General features: G+C 37.5%; 1 protein-coding gene across 1 annotated transcript in view; it reads left to right on the forward strand.

Moving 5' to 3' along the window:
• The window catches only part of reln (reelin), a 360,462-nt gene that overhangs the window by 22,094 nt on the left and 314,566 nt on the right, over positions 1-23,802 (forward strand). Inside the window, exons 3-4 of the mRNA XM_063004091.1 lie at positions 19,696-19,828; positions 22,680-22,750. Of these exons, the coding sequence (XP_062860161.1) occupies positions 19,696-19,828; positions 22,680-22,750 (204 nt within the window). The remainder of the gene's footprint in view (positions 1-19,695; positions 19,829-22,679; positions 22,751-23,802) is intronic.

Raw genomic sequence — 23,802 nt, forward strand, 5'->3', positions numbered from 1 at the left:
AGAATGTCACAGTACATGTTGGAATTCATGTTTCCCTCAATGAACTGCAGCTCCCCAGTGCCAGCAACACTCATGCAGCCCAAGACCATGATGCTACCACCACCATGCTTGACTGTAGGCAAGATACAGTTGTCTTGGTACTTCTCACCAGGGCGCCGCCACACATGCTGGACACCATCTGAGCCAAACAAGTTTATCTTGGTCTCGTCAGACCACAGGGCATTCCAGTAATCCATGTTCTTGGACTGCTTGTCTTCAGCAAACTGTTTGCAGGCTTTCTTGTGCGTCAGCTTCCTTCTGGGATGACGACCATGCAGACCGAGTTGATGCAGTGCGCGGCGTATGGTCTGAGCACTGACAGGCTGACCTCCCACGTCTTCAACCTCTGCAGCAATGCTGGCAGCACTCATGTGTCTATTTTTTAAAGCCAACCTCTGGATATGACGCCGAACACGTGGACTCAACTTCTTTGGTCGACCCTGGCGAAGCCTGTTCCGAGTGGAACCTGTCCTGGAAAACCGCTGTATGACCTTGGCCACCATGCTGTAGCTCAGTTTCAGGGTGTTAGCAATCTTCTTATAGCCCAGGCCATCTTTGTGGAGAGCAACAATTCTATTTCTCACATCCTCAGAGAGTTCTTTGCCTTGAGGTGCCATGTTGAATATCCAGTGGCCAGTATGAGAGAATTGTACCCAAAACACCAAATTTAACAGCCCTGCTCCCCATTTACACCTGGGACCTTGACACATGACACCAGGGAGGGACAACAACACATTTGGGCACAATTTGGACATGTTCCCTGTGGGGTGTACTCACTTATGTTGCCAGCTATTTAGACATTAATGGCTGTGTGTTGAGTTATTTTCAGAAGACAGTAAATCTACACTGCTATACAAGCTGTACACTGACTACTCTAAGTTATATCCAAGTTTCATGTCTATAGTGTTGTCCCATGAAAAGATATAATGAAATATTTGCAGAAATGTGAGGGGTGTACTCACTTTTGTGATACACTGTATAAGCCCATCTGCTGTGAAGATGCTGTGAAGGTTAGAATTATGTCTTCCGGTCTTCCCAAATTTGGCCTCTTTGCTTTCCTTTTTCTGTTCATTTTCGGAAACTAAGTAGTTTTACAACTTTGGTTCATAAATCTAAGCTGCAAACGATCACTGATTGCTACCGAACATTACTTGCTACCAACCAGTTATCACCATCTGCCGCTGTTTAGCTCAGTGATAGCTCAGTGGTTAAGGTACTGGTCTAGTAAACAGAAGGTTGCCGGTTCAAGCCCCGCCACCACCAAGCATAGAAAACATAACAGAAACTTTTGAAATATATTCTGGGCCAGATGGTGTTTCTCTCAATTAAAAGCCGAAAGTAAAAAAAAAAAACCTAAGTTCATTAAAGGTCCAGGTGGACAGCTAAATGTATAGAACAATTCATAGCAATATACAGTATATGTACTGCATCTCAAACAGATACAGTAATTTACAACCCCAAATCAGAAAAAGTTGGGACAGCATGGAAAATGCAAATATTAAAAAAACACAGAGTTTCTTACATTTACTTTGACTTTTATTATATTGCAGACAGTTTGAACCTGGGATATTTCATTTTTTGTCTGGTCAACTTCATTTCATTTATTTAAAAACATCCATTCCTGCATTTCAGGCCTGCAACACATTTCAAAAAAGTTGGGACAGTAAAGCATTTACCACTTTGTAATGTTGCCATTCCTTTTCACCACACTTAAAAGACGTTTTGGCACCAAGGATACCAAGCGATTTCGTGTTTCAGGTTTTATTTTGTCCAATTCTTCCTGCAAACACATCTTACGGTGTCGTCGTTGTCGCGTTTCAAAATTCTCCACACATTCTCTATTGGGGACAGGTCAGGACTGCAGGTAGGCCAGTCCAGTACCCGTACCCTCTTCTTTCACAGCCATGCCTTTGTAAAAATGCATGGACGTCAATGGAAAAGATGACGTCTTGAAGGCTCTAAGATCTCAATGTATTTTCTGCATTAATGCTGCCATCACAGAAGTGTAAGTTACCTTTCTCAAGGGCACGGACACAGCCCCATACCATGACAGGACTTGTTGCTGATAACAGTCTGGATGGCCCCTTTTGTCCAAAAAAGACCTGGAATGCTGATTCATCTGACCACAACACAAATTTTCACTGTGTGATGGTCCATCCTGGATGCCTCCGAGCCCAGAGAACTTGATGCCGCTTCTGGACACGGTTAACATAAGGCTTCTTTTTTGCACAGTAATGTTTTAAGTGGCATTTGTGCATGTAACTCCGTATTGTAGTGCTTGACAAAGGTTTGCTAAAGTAATCCCTTGCCCATGTGGTTATATCACCTATTGTTGAGTAACAGTTCCTATTGCAGTGCCGTCTGATTCTTTGAATCGATTAATGATATTATGCACTGTAGAGGGAGAAATATGCAAATCCCTTCCAATCTTTCTTTAAGGTACATTGTTTTTAAACATTTTAATAATTTCACCCTTTTGTTGACAAACTGGAGATCCTCTGGCCATCTTTGCTCATCAAAGACTCAGCTTTTCCTAGATGCTGCTTTTGCACCAAACCATGATTACAATCAGCTGTTGACATCACCTGTTTAGAATCACATCATTATTTCGTTTTTTCACCTGATTACTAGCCCTAAATTGCCCCTGTCCCAACTTTTTTTGGAATTTGTTGCAGGCCTGAAATGCAGTAATGGAGGTATATTAACAAATGAAATGAAGTTAAGCAGATAAAACATTAAATATCTTGGGTTCAAACTGTCTGCAATCAAATAAAAATCTAAGTAAATGTAAGGAACACTGCATTTTATTTTATTTGCATTTTTCATATTGACCCAACTTTTTCTGATTTGGGGTTGTAGATTATAAATTTATTGTTGTAGTAAATACTATAATTCATTTACTTTTGTGGCATAGCCTCCTAATTCCTTGTTAGCAATTATATTTAACCACTTAGCCATAGCTGAAAACTATTCTTTGTCGATATAAATAGAGCTACTTTGACCATAACAATAAAATGTACATGGCCACATGAAAGTGGTCTGTTGCCAAAGTTGGTAAGAAATGTTGGCCAGATGCTCATATTGTCTTCTTTTTCTTCTTTCATTTGTTCCCATTATGGGGTGTCTACAGCAGGTGTCTATTCTGCACTGTCTTAAGCATCCTCCTCTGTCACCTTAACCATCTGCTTGTCCTCCCTTACTTAATCCATAAACCTTCTCTTTTGGTTTTCCTCTCCTCTTTCTGCCTGACGGCTCCATCCTCAGCACCTTTTTCCTGTATAACTTTCATTCACATGCCCAAAACATCTCAATATCTTCTCCCTTACTCTAACTCCAAAATATCCTACCTGTGCTGTCCTTTCTAATGATTTTTTAAAAATTGTGTCCATCCTTGTCACTCACAACAAGAATCGCAGCATCATTATCTCTGACACCTCCAGCTTCCTCTTCTGTCTTTTTGTCATTGCCACAAACTCCAAGCTGTACAACATAGCAGGTCTTGTAAACTTTCCTTTCACTCTGGCAGATACCCTTCTAACACGAATCGCTCTTGCCACCCCAATCTTGGAATCTCTTCTCATTCAGCTTGCAATACACCTTTTCCTTAGTCCTTGAGGGTGGCACAGTGACTTGGTGGGTAGCACTTTTGCCTCACAGCAAGAAGGTCCTGTGTTCAATTCCCAGATAGAATGGTCTGGTATACTTTTCAAAGCTGAGTGGCTTTTAGACAGCATGAGACAGTAACATTCCTCGCAGTAACATAGAATGGGCACCTCATTATATCTCATAATTGGTGGACACACACACACTTTCTCAAACACACACTCATTCCCTACACTTTTTCAGGTCCAAAAATGTGTCCTGTATTTTTGCAGTTCCTTGTATTTATTTGCTGTTTTTTCACTTTTGTTCTGTGTTGCACCATGGTTCTAGAGCAAAAAAAGTTGCTTTGTTTTTGCTATGTATTTGCAAATAGCTAAAATGATGGAGCTGTATAATTTTTATTTGCCTCTTAAAATGAGTCCCCACCACACTCAATTTTAGATTATAAACCTGAATCAGATTCAAGATCAATATTCCACAGCAAATTCAGTATGCATTCTACAAGCCATTGTAAAAAACCAAATGCATCACACAACTGTGCAAGCGGCCAAACTGTGTAGCTGCTTCACTACACAGTGAGCAGTAGACATACTTGCGACAAATTTATAGCTCTGTGTCTCAGAAATGATACTGAGAATACAATGATCATAATGCTTATGTGCTTTTAAAACATTTGCATTGAAAGTCACTGTTGCAGCTATAAATTTACATTAGTATGCACATACAGTTTATGTACAGAATTTAACTAGATAATTTGTAAAATGTGGGCACAATTAATATGTAATTTAGTTTTTTTTTCGTTTAAGCTAAATGCAACAAAAATAGAAATTGTGCATGAAGATTTGCAGAAAAATTTCATTATGTTACATAAAGAGAAGAGCTTAACTTATCGACACTTCAATCAAGGCAGTTTTTGTGTGTTGTGTTACTGTACATACTTTACTGCCATATTATTATTGTGCATATTGTGAAATATTGCATTAGCAGTGTTTTACTGCTGGGTGCCTGTAGGGTTAGTTTTTAATTATAAATTATTTTATTATTTTGCTATAATGCATAGTTCTTTATCAACATTGTATTTATAGATTGGTAATCCCTGAATGTAAACTCTGAGTTGAAGGATTTAGTATGTGCTGAGCTAATCATTAAAAACATTTGAAGTTAACCCATAATTATTTAGAAAATTTGGAAGAAGATGTCTTGTTGATTGTATAAACCTCACCACTTCCCTTCCCTCCCAACCCCACTACCTGACTGCCTTACAGACTTTCACAGTGATCTTGGCTTAATGCCCAGTGTCCAGATTGGGCCTCTGTCTTAATCCCACAATACCATGGGAAGCTAACAGGTGGCTTACCATTTGTGTGTTCATTTGTGAGTCCACCACAATAACTGGTGCAAAACACATTCTCAACTCATTTTCTCACTTACCCACATGTACATGCATGCATACACACAGAAGTGCACACACACACACACACAAGCAAATTTACAAATGCACACAACAAAATCTTCTGAATGTGCATACTAATTGGAACACATTATGCAATTATTAAGAGACACTTTCACACATACTTGCATAATTAATGATATTATGTGTTATCACTAATGCTGCCTTTACCCTCCATCTGTCCCCTACTCCCACCTTCAATGTGCCACCAGCTAGTCATTCCTGTTTTTTTCTTTTAATTTTTTCTGTATCCAGTTTCTCTGTCCCATACTTTATTGTGACCCCATTTTTTTAATAATAAAAAAAAATCCTAATTTGACTAAAAATGCTGGGGCATAGTGTAACACTGGGAAGCTTGTGGAATAAATATGAATAGTTGAATAGGTAGCAGGTTATGCTATCACGATTGGGTGTAAAAGGAGCAGCGATGGACAGTTTATGTACAAATATAAATAAAGCTGTTGCCACGAATTCGGAGGCTTATCTTTTATTTTATATTATTAATTTCATATATCTCTTAGCAATATGTATGGCTGAGCTTCCTCAGTGAACAAATCAGTGGCCATATAGTGTATGTTGTGCTGAAATAAGATTTGGAATGATGTTTTGTTATTAGGTACTCTACTGCTACATTATCAGAACACATAGAAACAGTCTGGTGCCTCAAAGTGTTTTGTCATTACCCAATCTTACCCAATGCACCTTAGTTTCTATTTACAGGTAAACAAAATAACAAAAATTTTTAAAAAGAAATTGTTAGACCTCATTAATAAAAGAATGTATAGAATGCGCTATACATCTTTAAATGTCTAAGCAGGAAGTGTAGTGGCTGCCTTTTGTAAAAGGCCTATTCATCTGCAATATATTTGTTAGTTTACTTATGCAAGATGAAATAAATAACTAGAATGACTAAGAAAATGTCTATGCATATGTGAGTAAAATAGAGGCTGCATTTAAAGCCATTCTCAACCCTGCTTCACCCCCCTGTCTCATTTATTCAGCATTTAGCAATGTCTCCCCTTGTGCTTGTAAGTGAATATCAGATATTAACATGTCACATTAAATAATCATTGGTTATTGCATTTAAGCAAGAAGTCAGAATAAATTAAAAATCTAATTATTATAAATGCCTCCTGGGAGGATCCTGTTACACACACACACACACACACACGCTGAAGCAAGGCTGTCATGGTTGGCAGTTCCATGCCAAAAGGCACCAAAGAGTTCCACGTGTTATCTTTGTGAATTGGCATGCAATACCAGCAGGTCTTTCAACTTCTGTATGGTGCAGGGTGTCTTACAGTGCATCCTGGTGCCATCTCTTCAGCAGGTAAATAATGAACATATGCCCAGCCATGCCCAGAATATTTTGGACTATTCCACCACCAGTCCATTGCTCCTGCTGGTCAGATTTACATACATTATGGCCCACATTCTCTCAGATCACTTCCTTCATAAATAAATGCAAATAGTAAACATGAATGCACATGGAAATTTTGTTCCTACTGACACGCAGCACCACAAATGTTACCCACAGTTTTCTCATGGCAATGCCAAGAGCCCCCTGCTGTTCCCATGGTAATGCCATGACTGAGAGATTGGCAGCCTGCAACATGGACCAGTGGCATTTTAGAGTAGTGTTGCTTGAGATCAGGAAAATGCAAAATTCCCACCATTCACACAGCTAACTTAGTATTTCCTTTTTTTTATAGACCACTTGTAGCTTTGGTTGCCTGGGAAACTATTTGGCTGCATTGAATATTTTCATGTTACACACTGTGCTTCTATGAGAGGTCATGACAAGCCAGTGGATCAAAGACTTAGCAGGTTTTAGATATGCTTTAATGTTCTCTGAAATACTACTTTGTAGTTTTACAGAGCCCTTTTACATAGTGATTGCTAATAAATATTTATAACTCATATATTTATTATGATGGCATTATGACTTATGCAGAGAAAATAGTATGGCAGAAGGTAAATGCTTGTACACAAAGATGCAAATGAGAAACTACAAAATAAAGTGATAATTACATATGCTCGTTATATTGCTAAAGTATATGCATGCACCTCTAGGGTAAAAAAAAAACCCATCTGTTTTCCATCTATCTGGCTGTGACTCTAGGTGACATTGACACACAAATATACCTTAAAGCATTGATTAAAACTCTGCCTGCCATGTGAAATTGCTGCATGTTATTTAAATATATAACCACTTAGCCAAAATTTTAGTATATAAATATATTTTCTTTTATATTAATAGTTTAAAACAATAATTCATATTTATTAAAAGCAAAATGTTATCCAATACATACTAGCCTATTAAAATAATAATAATAATAATAATTGTTATTATAATTAGTGCTGGACAATAATTCGATATCGATATATATCGCGATAGAAAATGTTTCAATAACGGTGATATGATTTTTAAACAAATTTGATCAATATACATTACGTCAGTGCGTGATGACGTACGCCACAGACACAAAGCCAGTGCTCAGCGTTACCGCTCTGATTACACTATAATACCTACAACACGGTGGATTCAACAGCGCACCTCAAGCAAGTAGTTCTTCACCAAAACAGTGCAGTAACACATTTAACATGAAGGTCAGCCACCAACACAATTACAGAAGAAGTAGTACTACTGAATACTAATACTACGGAGTACTGATACTACTGAGTACTAATACCAGTTATTACTACTACTTCTTATTAGTTGTGGTGCGCTACGAGTGAAGGCACCAACGGGATATTCGCGTTCCACTGTTGCCAGATTAAGCGGTTTTCCTCCTAATTGGGCGTTTTTTTTTTTTCAAAAACAATTTAATAGCATTTAAATAACACTTCTATTGAAAATAGAATATTCAGTTTTAAGAAGCCCCAACATTGTAGAAGGCTATTAAAAGTAAAGTAAATTTTCAATGCTGATTTGGCTTAATAGTGTTGGTCAGTCTGTATCATATTCCTGATAGAAAATTTTAATTTGTTTTTCATGCATTCACACTAGCATGTTCTGGGGTTCAAATGAGTCTCATCAGTACACAAGTTTGCAGTCAAATGATCAAGTATTGCAAAGGAATATCTCTGAAATTCTGTTAAGGTTATAGGCTATATTTTAGTTTTTCACTTGAATGAGAAAATGAGAAAAAAATAAAAAAAACTTATTATGCTAGACTTGATGTAATTCTGCATGGCACTCACTGCCATAGGTAAACGAGTGAGTGACCAAAACACTACTAGATCCACAGCCACTAGCCACATACAAAAAATAAGGTATCAGACAGTTTCTGTGCCACCCCTGTGTGAGCAATGGTCTCAGTTTGGCCACCCCTATGAAAACTGTCTGGCTTTGCCACTGTCTACAGTTGAAAAAGAAGCAGATGAAATAGCTGGTGAGAGGAAGGACTAATTCAGTGGTGTAATCAGCTTGTATTTCTTGCCAGAAACCAGAAAAAAGGTTTGCAGGTACAGCCATCCAATTTTGGTGTTTTTAGCAGTTTTTCTGACATTTGTATTATTCATATCGATATCGAAATTATATCGTATCGACCGAAATTAGGAGTTATATCGTGATATAAATTTTAGCCATATCGTCCAGCCCTAATTATAATTATAACAATAATGTAGTTGTTCATTTAAGCAGTTAACCAAATGATGACTAAATACACCCATACCTGATAACTACCAGTGCTCTTGAATCTAAACATCACTAAGCTAAAATCTTTTTAGAATTGTGAAGAATTGCTAAAGGGTCTTAACGGGCCGCACACTACACTAAAATAAAAAAAAAATCTCAGAGCCATATCAATTTCTGTAATGTAGTACATAAAATATATCAGTCTGGAAAGGATTACAAAGCTAAAACAGTGAACCACACCGAGGGCTATAATCTCCAAATGTACAAAGCATGAAACATTGGTGGATTTTTTTCCAAAAGTGGCAGTGACATGCTGGACATGAAATAAAATATTTAAATATTGGAGAGGCAACAGAGTGGCACAGTAGGTAGTGCTGAGTCCTGAGTTGGACTGGCAACCTGCCACTGTTAGACCCCTGGGTAAAAGCCTTAAATCTCAATTGTTTACAATGTATTAAGTCATTTAGCTTCTGCTAAATGCTGTAATGAAACAAATCTGGAAATGTCTCAGCAATATGTGTGGAGGAGGATGAATGAAGCATTCACTGAAAATAACACACGCAGTGAAGCATGGAGGTGGGTGATGCTCTGGGGCAGCTTTGTTCCTCTGGCACTGGAATCCTGCAGCGTGTGGAGGGCAAGATGGATTCAGTCATTTGAAATCAAAGAAGGTCATGCCCTCTGTGAGGAAGCTAAAGTGTTGGCATTATTGGCCTATCCAACAAGACAATGATCCCAAGCATACATCAAGTCCACCAAGACCTGGTTTCATAAGAAGTCCTCCCAGATTTTGGATTGGCTGTCATAGTCCCCTGACTTAAACCCCAAAGAAAATCTTTGATGGATTTTCGTGAAGGCAGTTGCCGCATGCAAACTTAAGAACATTAGTAAACTGGACGTCACTGACCATTGATTGATTTGATTGATTTTTTGATTACTTTATTGAACCCCAAAAGGAAATTGCAGTGTTAAACTCAACACTGGCAAATGGCAATTCACAAACATCACAGGCATTACTCAAAACAAGTCAATGTAGTGCTAGGTAATACAACCACAAATCAGAAAAAGTTGGGACAGTATGGAAAATGCAAATAAAATAAAAATGCAGTGTTCCTTACATTTACTTTGACTTTTATTTGATTGCAGACAGTTTGAACCCAAGATATTTCATAGGGTGATGTCAACAGGTGATTGTAATCATGGTTTGGTACAAAAGCAGCATCTAGGAAAGGCTGAGTCTTTGATGAGCAAAGATGGACAGAGGATCTCCAGTTTATCTACAAATGTGTGAGAAAATTATTAAAAAGTTCAAGAACAATGTACCTCAAAGAAAGATTGGAAGGGATTTGCATATTTCTCCCTCTACAGTGCATAATATCATTAAACAAATCAAGGAATCGGGAGGAATTTGAGTGCTTAAAAGCCAAGGGCCACGCTTAAGCTGAACACCTTTGATCTTTGATTCCTCAGACAGCACTGCATCAAGAACCGCCACTCAACAATAGCTGATATAACCACATGGGCAAGGGATTACTTTGACAAACCTTTGTCAAGCCCTACAATACGGAGTTACATGCACAAATGCCACTTAAAACTGTACTGTGCAAAAAAAGAAGCCTTATGTTAACCATGTCCAGAAGCAGCGTCAACTTCTCTGAGCTCTAAGGCATCTAGGATGGACCATCACGCAGTGGAAACGGACCAAACGATCATCCAGACTGTTATTAGCAACAAGTCTAAAAGCCAGGGTCTGTCATGGTATGGGGCTGTGTCAGTGCCCTTGGCAAAGGTCATTTACACTGCTGTGATGGAAGCATTAATGCAGAAAAGTACATTGAGATCTTAGAGCAACATATGCTGCCTTCAAGACGTCATCTTCCAGGGACGTCCTTGCATTTTTCAACAAGACAATGCAAAACCACATTCTGCACACATTTTAAAGGCATGGCTGCGTAAGAGGGTACAGGTACTGGACTGGCCTGCCTGCAATCTTAAGACATGTTTGCAGGAAGAATGGGACAAAATAAAACCTGAAACACTAAATCGCTTGGTATCCTTGGTGCCAAAACATCTTTTAAGTGTGGTGAAAAGGAATGGCAACATTACAAAGTGGTAAATGCTTTACTGTTCCATCTTTTTTTTGGAATGTGTTGCAGTCCTGAAATGCAGGAAAGGATATTTATTAACAAATGAAAGTTTACTAGACAAAACATGAAATCTCAGATTCATACTGTTTGCAATTAAATTAAAGTCAAAGTAAATGTAAGAAACTCTGTTTTTTTAATTATTATTTGCATTTTCCACGCTGTTCCAACTTTTTCTGATTTGGTGTTGTAAATTAAAAAAATGTAATGTAATACAAAAATAACATATACAAATATAAAAAAAATCACAACACATAAGGAAAAACAGTATGTGTGCAATTGTGTGCTGTGCAAGTAAAAAAGTACCATGTGTAAATGTGCATATCAAGTAGTACCAACTGCAAGATTGATTGTCTTTTATGGGTACTGTAGGCTCTGCCTTTTCTTGCACCAGTGACAGTCTTTATAGGTTGTCACTGCTATGGGCAGAAATTATTTCCTGTAGTGCTCTTTATTGAGCAGCTTGTGCAAGATTTTTTGCTCAACAACTGTCTCTAGGGGCTCCAGAGCAAAACCCAGCACAGAGCCAGCCTTCATTATAAGCTTGTTCAGTTCAGAGTCTTTGGCACTGATGCTGTTTCCCCAGCAGTTAGCTGCATAGAAAATTGCACTTGCGACAACAGACTGATAAAATATATGTAGCATTTTGCATACATTGAAAGACCTGAGCCTCCCAAGAACTTCCAGTCCAGTCTGTCATCCTGATGAACACCCTGGTATTTGTAGCCCACCACCTACACCTCTTCTTCAATGATAAAGAGGGATTTTGAAACAGCCGTGGTCCCCCTGAGGTCCAAATCCATCTCTTTCATCATGGCCACATTTAAGAAGAGGTGGTGGTTCCCTTGAGACAAAGTAGTCAACCAGATCCCTGTACTCTCATCACCACTGCCGAGTCATTTGAGAACTTCTGAGTAGATTATAGAACTCAGGGTTGTACTGGAAGTCTGAGGTAAACAACGTAAAGAGGAAAGATAAGAGAACACCTATGCTTCTATGCTGCTAACCACTTTTTCAGACAAACATACTTTCAGTCCCACAAAGTGCGGCCTGTCTTTCAGGTAGTCAATGATCCAGGAGGTTGTGGAAGTGTCCACTTGCATTTTCTCATTAAGCACCAAAAGCTGGATAGTGTTAAAAGCACTGGAGAAATCAAAGAATACAGACCTCACAGAGCTGTCAGCTAAGTCCAATTGAGTGTGTGCCTCTTGAAGCAAGTAGATAATGGCATCCTCAACACCAACATCATGGCAGTATGCGAACTGCAGTGGGTGCTGAAAGGTTGTCACCTGAGGTCTGAAATTGGTCAAAACAAGTCTTTCCATTACTTTCAAAATGTGAGGTGTTAAGGCAGTCAGGCTAAGACAAATGGGCTAAGATTCCTTGGGAACACTGCCAGAGGTTGGTGTCTGGCTATGCATCACGTTTGCAGCTGGTCATAACAGCAAAAGGGTTCTGTACAAAATACAAAAGATGCTTGTCATTTAGGGGTTGAATAATTCTGAAACTGCAGTGGCCATGCAGTAGTTGAATTTGGAGGAACCATTTGTTATATTAGTTATGTTAAACTATTTAAATTGTTCTTTTTAAACTGTTTTTTTTTTGCAAACAGCTGAAAATTGGTACATTTAGCTTATAAATCTTGCAATGGGGGTTGATTATTTTTGATTGCAACTGTTAATAGTTTTACTTATAGTATTTTCAAGCGGAACAACAAGAACAATCACATCACCCAGTATTACAATGAAAATAAAAAGTAAATAAGTACATAACTAATACACTAATACAAATAAATATAGTTATTTAAAAAATAATATTAGTTTAAAAATAATAATATAAAACGAAAAAAGAAAGAAATCTTATGGCCTCCCTAACACATCCATAAATGCATTCCATATTGACTCAGTACACCAGAACACCTCAACCGCTCAAGCTGAGCAGTCCCGCAAATCTTGGATAACCATCTTTTAAAACGGGGGCCGGGAAGATCTCCAACAAAGAAGAATAATCTTCTCAGCTGCCACCATACTCTGTTGTTTTATTTTTTAAGAATTGCTTATAGAATAAATACTTTTGACAACAACGAAAATATATTCTTCCAGAAATTGTTTAAAAAGGACAAAACTAAAATAGAGGCGTTGTCAATGTACAAATCTGCCACAGAGCGGAGTCCTTTATTAGCCCAAATACGAAAATCCTTGTCCATCAGTGAGGGCAAAAACATATGATAGGGCTATAAATTGAAAGAGATGGAACTTTACAATATGCTTTAATTTGATTTAAGATTTTAATCAAGCAGCAACTTCCATTTCTCAATAGTCTCTTTAAGCTTGTGTAATGCTCCCAAAAATTCAGCTTGAATAAGAATTTGGAGTTCTTAGAAATTTTAAGCCCAAGATATATAAAATATTCCCCCACCAGCTTGAATGCTAGCGGGTTGATGAAAGGGGCATCTAGATTTCTACCAAATGGTAAGAACTCGCTTTTAGACCAATTAGATTTGTACTCACAAATTTACCAAACAATTCGATATAATTTACCAAAGGGGAACTGAGGCCACCGGATGTGAAACACATAACAGTAGATTCAGCATCTCTAAACTTGACACCCTTGACACATACATGATGGATTATTCCAATAAGCAAAGGTTCTATGGCTATATCAAACAGCAATGGTGACAGGGAGTCACCCTGCTTCACCCCTTGATGAAGCTCAAACGAATGAGAACGATCACTGTTCGTCAGTATTGCAGAGGTTGGGCACGAATACAGCAGCCTTTAACATATAACATTTAACATAAACTTTTGGGCATCAAGCGCAACAATTGCAGCAGGAGATCTGTCATTGTAGCCTGCGTAGAGCACATTTAGAAGTAGACATATATTTTAGAAAATATTTGCTGGTCATAATTTAAGAAAGATTTAGGCCTTTAAAAAGCTGGGTCTTCAGCATCCTTGTCCTTACTGTAATATGTGACACACATAAGCCCTTTATGAGGGAGTTTTTAATTTCTATAAGAGTCCTTGAACATTCTTTGAACAGTCCTTGAAGAATCACTGGTGCTAATTTAAGTAAGAAGGCCTTTTAAAACTCACAGCCAAACCTATTTGGGTCAGCAATGGAAACGATTGTATAGCCTTAAGAACATCCATTTCAGTAAATGGCAAATCAAGATCCTGTGTAGCTGTATCTGGAAGATGTGGCAGATCTAGTGTCTAAAAAGCTATTGAGGTCGTTATCTATATCTGGATATTTGGAGGAATAGAGATCAGAATAGAACTCTCAAAAACAATGATTTATTTGGGGTTTGTGATAAAACTACCCAAACTTATATATAACCTTTGTCTTATATATTGTATGAACTTTATTTTATATATTGCTTGCTTAGCCGAAACTCCTTTTAATTTTCTCACTAAAATCCGCTTGGGCTTGTCTTCCAATGCAAAGTGTTTCTGCTTCAGCTGAAGCAAAAGTGATTAGATTCTTTTGCTTAGGATAGAATTGTATTCATACTTTAGACGCAGATACCTCATCCGTATCATTAAGAGATATAATTTCATCTAGGTTTGTGTTTATATAGTCTACGAATTTTAAGCTCTTGAGCAAACCAGGGTTGAAACTCCAGTTGTACATCTGTGTGGGGAGGATATCGTAAAGATCAAGTGTAACCGGGCTATGGTTGGAGATCAGTATATTATGATACTTTTTTTTTTTTTTTAATTATCTATTTTTTCCCACTTTTTTCCCCCAACTTTTATCCCCATTCTAGTCGTGTCCAATTATCCTGAATGCGTCCCCTATACTGATTCGACCCTTTGACGCTGACTGAGGACGCCACTCAACTGACTTGCGCCCCCTCCGGCATGCAATCAGTACAGCCTGCATTTTTCACCTGCACGAGCCGAGTTCATACACCGAGAGACACTGCGCACCCCCCTCAATGTTATTCCTCAGCCCTGTGCAGGCGCCGTCAGTCAACAAGCAGGGGCCGCAGTTGTACCAGTTATGAGGACCTATGCTCCGACTCTACCCCTAAGCCCCTGAACAACAGCCAAACGTTGTTCATACTGCCGCCCAACCCAGTTGGAAAGGTAGAGCTGAGTTTCGATACGATGCATCTAGAAACCCAACTCTGGTGAGCTAGCGTACTTTACCGCTGCGCCACCTGAGCGGCTATATTATGATACTTTGTATTGACAACTCTAGAAATTAATTCCGCTGAGATCAAAAAGTTATTGATCTGAGTGTGAGACTTATTAACATTCGAAAAATAGGAATATTCTCTGTTTGGATGCTTTGGGGTTTAGCCGAAAGTCTGTCCATGTATGGATCCAGACAACAGTTAAAATCATCACCTAGAATCACGTTTGTAAATGCATCTGGAATTAAGTCAAAGACCTTACAAAAAAAAGATTGGGTCATCAAAGTTTGGAGCATAGATATTAATTAAAGTTATGGGAACATGATTAATGTATTCGGAAACCATGATAAATTTGCCATTTGGAAAGTTATTGTTTCCAAGCGAAATTGAATATTCTTTTTAAAAAGAATCACCATGCCCCTTGCTTTTAAAGTAAAAGGGGTCTGGTAGGTTTAACCTATCCAGCTAGTTCCTAGTTCCTTTAAAACTGATAAGTGGGCAAAATGTGTGTTTTCTGTAAAAAACAATATCTGCCTTTATTGATTTATGGTTGTTTGACTGGATGCCCCATACCCTTCACATCCATTAAGCTATTGAGATGCTCCGCACTGCATCATTCATTGATGTCTAATATAATGCAAATAGCCAGTCCCAGGAGGCCAAGAAAAAAGGATCCAACCTGTATTAGAATGTATACACAGTTTAATCAACCTTCCCACTTCCCTATAACTGCTATGCAAAGTGCCATAACAGTCTCTAATCTTCTGAGCAGTACCCTTGCAAAGTACCATACAAAAGTAAATAATCCCAAATGAAACCCCTTATTTGCTTTGCGACAAAAAATAATCAAATTTAAAGAACAACAACCATCAACATATTTTAAAGATAAAACATTTAACAACCACTTGTTTTCAATAGGTGTCACCAATTAAAATCAAACAGGACATATTTCTCAGTTTCCAAAGTCCATCTCTGTCTGTAGAAAGTGTTTTGTTTCTGCCACTTCGGTAAAACTCCCCGAATGGTCTCGGACTTTGTAAAATCTGAGCAGGAAACTGAAAGGTATATTGGCAGGAAACTGAAAGGTAAATTGAATCTTGTGAGTTCTGATTTCCGTTAGCAGGCTAGAAACTGTTTTGGGCCACGACCTTGAAGTAATCTGGAAAAATCAATGTTATGTCCCTAAAAGTCAAGATTATACTTCTGGCTTCCTCAAACGGATAATTTTGTCTTTGACTTGGAAGAGATGAATTCAAGCAATAATGGCCAGTGGTTTGGTTAGTGAGTATAGAATAGATGTTAAGTTTTCTAAGTAGTTTCTGAAAGAATAGCCTCTGCTAGGTTTCGCCAACAATAGAGGGAACGTTTCCAATTTTAGAGTATTAAAGATAGAGGACATCAGGAGTGAAACCGTTATTTTCTGATTAACAGCAATACCATTTATTTTCAGAGGGAGACAGACAGATTGTCAGTGGAGAAAATCACTATCATGCTAACTGCTAAGTGCATTGAGCATTAAGTTATTCTACAAGTTAAGAAACAAAAATTAAGATGATAGTTTAGCCTTGGAAATACAAACAGCACAGAAAACAAATTCTACTTACATATACAGTGGTACCTTGCAACTCAACATCCCCTTAACCTGATTTCTTGATCGACGCCCTTTGTCAAGAAATTTGCACCCTTAACTCGACATTTCCCTTAAACTCGAGGTGTGTGTGACTGCCATTTAAAACCTCATCAAAGTGCGAATATAAGACAAATATGCATTTGTGTGGACTGTCAGATTCACTCCAGGTGTTCATTTGTCTCTGTGTAGCTGGATTTTCCTCCTGTTTCACTCTTAAACTTGTGTTATAGCTCAGGGTGCTGTGAAAATGTGAGAATCATCTTTTCCGAGACAGTCTAAAATGCTTGTAAAAAAAAAGCTTAAAAGTTCAGTGTGTAATACACTGCCCATTGTTTCATTCTGTTCACTTAAAATGTTATACTACTAAATAAACAGGATGGATGGATTAAGCAATTGTCTTTCCTTACTTTATATTTATTCATTAAATATAATAACAGCCCCCACAGAACCATTACTATTAACAATTATTAAAAAAATAACAAAGCCCATTTATTTATAGGGAAGATGTAATTGGTTAATTTTACATAGAAAACCGGTTTCCTGGAGTGAATTTATAGCTTTCTTCCGACAGCAGAGGGAGACAAAGGGGCTTTTTTAAGTCTAATCTTTCACGGTCCAAAACAAAGGTAATAGGCAGGTCAGGATGTATTTGATTAGATTTGTAGTTGTTTAAATGTTAAAAATAAAATTATGTAAAATTATGAGTATATTGTTCTCCTCTGCTAGGAGGTAAGACACCTCAATCCAGTTATTAGTATATTGGGAAAACAAGAGGATGGCAGAATGCAACCTTGAGATATACCAGTTCTTATAGTCAAGGGGTCAGAAAATAGTGACCCAATTGTATATATTGTTTCTTGTTTGTCAGAAAATTTGAGATGCACATACGGCTGGAATAATAAGGTTGATAATGGTGGCAGAGATGACATCCCTAAACAAGACTCATGTTGTCGCATACGTGTGTGCCCTTTTAGCCCTATATGCAGATTTCACTGTGTGTCTGATTTATTATGGATCAATACCAAATGTTTAAAGATCTTTATCACCACTAGGGCAGCTCACCTGTAATCATTAAGGCCAGTAAAAACAGCAGATAACTGATCTGCACAGCTGTTTAAGGTAAAAGGAGACAAGCAATCAGGGCCTGCTGCTTTTCTGTTTTGTTTGTTTGTTTTTCTGTAACACTACTATAACAGTGAAAATAACACTACCGACCTATGGGGGAAATTATAGTGTTCAGCAGAATACATACAATACAATAAAAACACAAAAATTACAAGTTTAATAAAAGTTTAAAGTATAAACACTAAAACGAATGAGGTCAATTGTGCACATATGCATACAAATATACACCAATGGTAACAGGAAATAGAATGAACAGATTAGGTAATATGTAGTCCATTAGTAGTTATTCAAGTAAAATCAAGGGCGAGTATATTTTAAAATAAATGTTTGTCATTATTTTACCTATTTAGCGAAAATCTTCACAAAAAGATATGTAGGATCACACATTTTCAGTGTATTCATCCAAAAGTACCACCCAACTATTATTGTCAACTTATCAATAGAGTTTAGGCAGTCTTGTTTTGGGTGCTTCCACTCCACTGTTTCAACAGTCAACTGCTGGCTTGTTATCTTAGTGGGTTTGGTTTGCTTGAGTTTTTTACTGTAAGTAAGTAAAAACATGATCATGGAATGGTCAGAGTTTTCAAGTTGTAAGATTGGATAAGACAGCACTTTATCAGGCCCCGAAGGAAAATTACAGAGTAAGTTGGGAACAGCACAAAAGGTATCTGTTTTGACTACAAACATGTTTTACATTTTAGTAAATAGCATTTAATGTTTTTAACTTTAGATATTAGAAAAAATATCTTATCTGTTAAACATTTAATAACAATTGACTCATGTATACTAAATCTTTTGATTTATATAAGTGGTATAGAAGCTACTTTCGACATGTATGACTATTTACGTTGTATGTCTTTAAAATACCTTTTTATATTTACTAATACCTGCTAATACAACAATGGGATTGTTCCAAACTCTTTAAATAATGTTTTTCCTCCAAAGAGTTTATTTAAAATACTTTGTCAAACAGCATTTTAACATTTCAGTACACAGTATTTGTTCTTTTGACCCTATTTTGAGTTTTAGACCATTTGCTTAACAGTGTCATGACAACCTTAACTGTCACAGGGTGACAGAAAACACAGGGTATGACTAGAATAGAAACAAAAAAGGAAGACCCTGACAAACAGCAGCAGCCAACAAACTCAAGATGCTGCCCATTACCTACTGACAAAACCTCAGGAAGGATGCCCATGACTGCTACAAAACCAGAATGCTACCGAAAGCTTGAAACCACTAGTAACAAGTCTAGTACAAGAGCCAGAGTGTTAGGGAGTCAGAGAACTTTAATGAGGTGCAGAAAGTGCTTTGAAATGTAGTTCAGCAGGAACTACACTGTTTGTTTAACTGTGCCTACCTACCTGCCAAACTGAGGCACTGTGACCATGTGAACTGTGCCTGAGGTTCTGTGTCCCTTAGTCAAGTCACGCCATGTGGCATGGGCATCCAAGTCAAACCATGAATCATGACTGACCAAACAGCAGCCAACAAACTCAATATGCTGGCATGCCACCCATGGACAGAACTTTAGAACATAAGCATGCTACCATTTATTTTTATTGAATATAGGTGTGACCTAATAAGATGTGGAGGACTTGTCTCTTGTTTTGGATGCCCACATATTATTATCTTGTAATAAAAAGTGCTCTTTGATTTTCTCTTGATTGTCTCTTTTATATATTTACTCATTTGTGCCTTATTTATTATTATTTAACAATTATTGTCAAGTTTACATTTCTACTGTATATTCCCTCTTTACAAACTTTTTTTTTAGGTTTTATCTAAAATGGCTTTAAAGAGCATAATAGTAATCAATAGTTTGTAAATGCTTATAATGATCTCTCTCTCTCTCTCTCTCTCTCTCTCTCTCTCTCTCTCTCTCTCTCTCTCTCTCTCTCGCCATCTCCCTGTCTCTTTTAGGAGTTAAAGAGCAACAAATTGGGGCTCAGTATGTGTGCAGTGTGGTAGCATCACATGTCAGTACTCTGCCCACAACCAGTTTCAGCTTTGTGTGGATCGCCCCACCACCAGGGACAGGCTGTGTAAACTTTCTGTAAGAAACAAAAACCCCTTTCACACTTTTCACACATTAGTGGCAAGTTACCTTTACTGGCAATGACTCAACTTAGACAAATGAAGCCATGACAATTAACTGGGTTAAACCATTTCACAGATTAAAATACACAAAAGTTAATATATGATGTTACAGAAGTCCCACACACAATTAAATAAATTAATATTCATTGATCTAATGCAATTTTAGCCTATAGCAGATTTCAAAACTATTTACTAGTGATTTGCTCATCAATTCCAGTGCCTTTCCCTTCTGTAATAATCCATATATAAGTAATTTAATCAAGGACAACTTATAATAGTTTAAACTTTTATTTGACTTCGATAGGATTTAGCACTTCCCTCACTATTAGAATTTCTATTTACAACCCTAAAAAGTTATTGTATAGTAAAAAATCTCTGATAATTCTAAAACAAAAAAAAATATCATAAAAATGTTTTTAAACGGACTGTTATTAAATTTGATAGCACTGAAAGTGGACAGCCCTGATAAAAAATTAACTAAATTAAAGAGCCATACATTTTGAACATGCTGTTAATTTTGTTATATAGCAGTTTTATAAGGAACAAAAAATGATACAATGGCTTCTAGAGGTTTAAATAAAAAAATAAAAAAAGACCCACCATTTTTGGTCTTTCCAGGTCTATGTTTAGTCTGTGCAACTAAAATAATACATTTTGGGATGCATTAAAACGTTTGAAAGTGTCAGAAAATGGACCACCGGTTGTTTAAACAATCAAGACTGCCCTCTGACAACTTAAGAGATGAATTTATGTGTTAAAACATTCCAATATTGCATCATAGAGATCTTGACCAGGTAAGTGTTACAATGTTGTAATAAAAATTGGCTAACAGACCAGGTGACTTTTCATTACTTGTTCATAAAATGTATCAAATGTCTCACTGAAAGCTGTGTCATTTTTTATATAATCAGTCATTAAAAGGCTGGGACATTTTGTAAAATTCAATAATACAAGAATCTGTGTCGTGTAGGCAAATCTTCATACATAGATTTAAGAAAATTAACAAATAAAAGATACTTGTATTTATTTAATTTTACAAAATGTATCTACTTTTGCCTACATGCCCATGTATTTTGCCTGTATCCCACCACTGACAAAGTGAGAAAAAAAAGAAAGTAGAAAAAAAAAAAAGTAAAGAGTGCATAAAGAAGATTAATAAACTATTGGTATACATATACACAGATCAGCCATAACATTAAAACCACCTCCTTGTTTCTACACTCACTGTCCATTTTATCAGCTCAACTTACTATATAGGAGCACTTTCTAGTTCTACAATTACTGACTGTAGTCCATCTGTTTCTCTGCATGCTTTGTTAGTCCCCTTTCATGCTGTTCTTCAATGGTCAGGACTCTCCAAGGACCACCACAGAGCAGGTATTATTTGGGTGGTGGATCATTCTAAGCACTGCAGTGACAATGACATGGTGGTGGTGTGTTAGTGTGTGTTGTGCTAGTATGAGTGGAAAAAACACAGCAATACTGATGGAGTTTTTAAACACCTCACTGTCACTGCTGGGCTGAGAATAGTCCACCAACCAAAAATATATCCAGCAAACAGCGCCCCGTATGCAGCGTCCTGTGACCACTGATGAAGGTCTAGAAGATGACCAACTCAAACAGCAGCAATAGATGAGCGATAGTCTCTGACTTCACATTTACAAGGTAGACCAACCAGTTAGGAGTGTGTAATAGAGTGGACAGTGAGTGGACACGGTATTTAAAAACTCCAGCAGTGCTGCCGTGTCTGATCCACTCATACCAGCACAACACACACTAACACACCACCACCATGTCATACTCTATGGGGGTCCTGACCATTGAAGAACAGGGTGAAAGCAGGTTAAAAAGGTATGTAGAGAAATAAATGGACTACAGTCCATTCTATATGGTAAGTGGAGCTAATAAAATGGATGGTGTGTGTAGAAACAAGGAGGTGGTTTTAATGATATGGCTGATCGGTATGTATATGTCTGTTCTCTCGTCTTTGTTTTTCTTTTTTGTTTCATTTTTTATTTGGCCTCTAGTAAACAAAAAGTGTCCTTTTTAGTTGTGGCTCCTTAGCTGCAGTATTGTTCTACCTTGGATAAGCATTTTGGGTTCATCCTCTGCATTCATGCAGATACTGGGTTACATTTGCCACTTCAGTACATTAGTTAATTTAAGGTAAGGTAAAGTCAAAAAGGTGGCAACATTGACATTCTGTATGGCTTTTATGCTCACAACAGAGTTCACATAGCTTTGTAGATACATTGACAAACTGTGTTTAACCACAACAGTTAAAAGTTATCCCAAGGCCACGTGGCAATCTCCATTATAGAAGAACGCCAGTTTTTAATGCATTTCCAGGTATGGGATCAAGGGTTCCATTTTTATGGTTGTCCTGTATGCACGTTCTCTGGATTTCCTGCAACTTTTTTATAGTATTAAAATAGTAAAGGATGAAATGTGGGTAATAAATAAAGGGTAAAAACTCGGGTGGTGCAGCAGTCTGCACTAGCCCACCACTGCTGAGATCTTGGTGCTGAACCTTAGTGCTGCTATTGGCCGGCCAGCTCTCTTCACATGAAGTCTGAGGGGATGACCAAAGCCCTGCAATGAATTAGCGCTCTGTTCAGTGTATGCCTGAATAGCACAGTGTTTCACAGTGAAACTGGACCCGCTACGACCCTGACCAGGATAAAGCGGTTGATAAAAATTAAATCAAAGAAATATGCATCCTGTCATGTACATGTACAACACTTTTTTTTTTCTCACAGATCGGGTTAAATTTAGCCTAAAAACTAATATGCCTCTGTATTTCTTAGGGCTACTGCCATGAATCATGGACAGCTAATCTTCAAGGACACTCTGGTCACGCAGCTTTGTGAGCAGGAAGGTGAGATTGCGCACATTTTTTATTATTACTGAGATATAAGTCATAAGTACAAAGGTGATTATGTACCGTGGTGCTACATTTAGAAAATCCATAGACTCATGGGTATTACTAGGTTTTTTTAAAATAGGTAAACCACAAAAATCTGACAAATTTAAATAAATATATGATTCTAGGCTGTTAATACTTAATTGTTTAATATCTAGGGTAGTTGTACATTTACATTTTAAGATTAGAAATGTTCTATTACTGTTAGCTAAGAGCTGATCTGAAAATATACAGATTTTGTTTCAGTAAGGTTATGTCATATGGAGGGTGGGTGCATAACACTTCCTGTTGACCTGGGTGTGATGTTCAATTGGTTACTGTCTGTGTTGAGTTTTAAATATTTGACCCGTGTGCTTGTGGGTTTTTTTCTTGGTACCACAAAAATAAAATATAAATACAAACCCCATTCCCAAAGAAGTTGAGATGTTTTGTCAAATGCAAAAAAATTTTTTTTTTTTTAATTGTCTTAAATCTTTACCTGATAAAGGTAGAAAGAAATTTTTTTTTTCCATTTTTTACCAACATCAACATCACTGTATTTTGTAAATATAAACACATTTAGAATTTAATGCCTGCAACACATGTCAATGCACACATATGCAGTTCACCCATGCAATGGACACTAATGCACCCCCATACCATGACAGATGTTTGGCAGATCTTTGGCACAGAGAAATCGACATCTGTTTTTCCAGAAAACAAGCTGCACCTTGGACTTTGACCACGCCACATGTTTCCTCTGTCTTAAGGACTATCTGAGATAGAACAGCTTTCTCTTTGAGTAAGAGGATAGCAGGTTTTTGATGTACTTCCAAACCCATGTTGCTATATTTCTCACAGTAGCATGATAGTTTCTTGTGCGGTGCTGTCTGAGAGCTCAAAGGTCTCACACATTCAACAGTGGTTTCTGGCTTTGCCCTACACTGACTGGGATCTCTCCAGGTTCCCTGAATCTTTTCAAATAGTGTAAACATTGGATGGTAAGGGAATACTTTCTTTCCAATTCT

Source organism: Trichomycterus rosablanca, chromosome 11 (genome assembly GCF_030014385.1).
Source record: "Trichomycterus rosablanca isolate fTriRos1 chromosome 11, fTriRos1.hap1, whole genome shotgun sequence".
Taxonomy (NCBI): domain Eukaryota; kingdom Metazoa; phylum Chordata; class Actinopteri; order Siluriformes; family Trichomycteridae; genus Trichomycterus; species Trichomycterus rosablanca.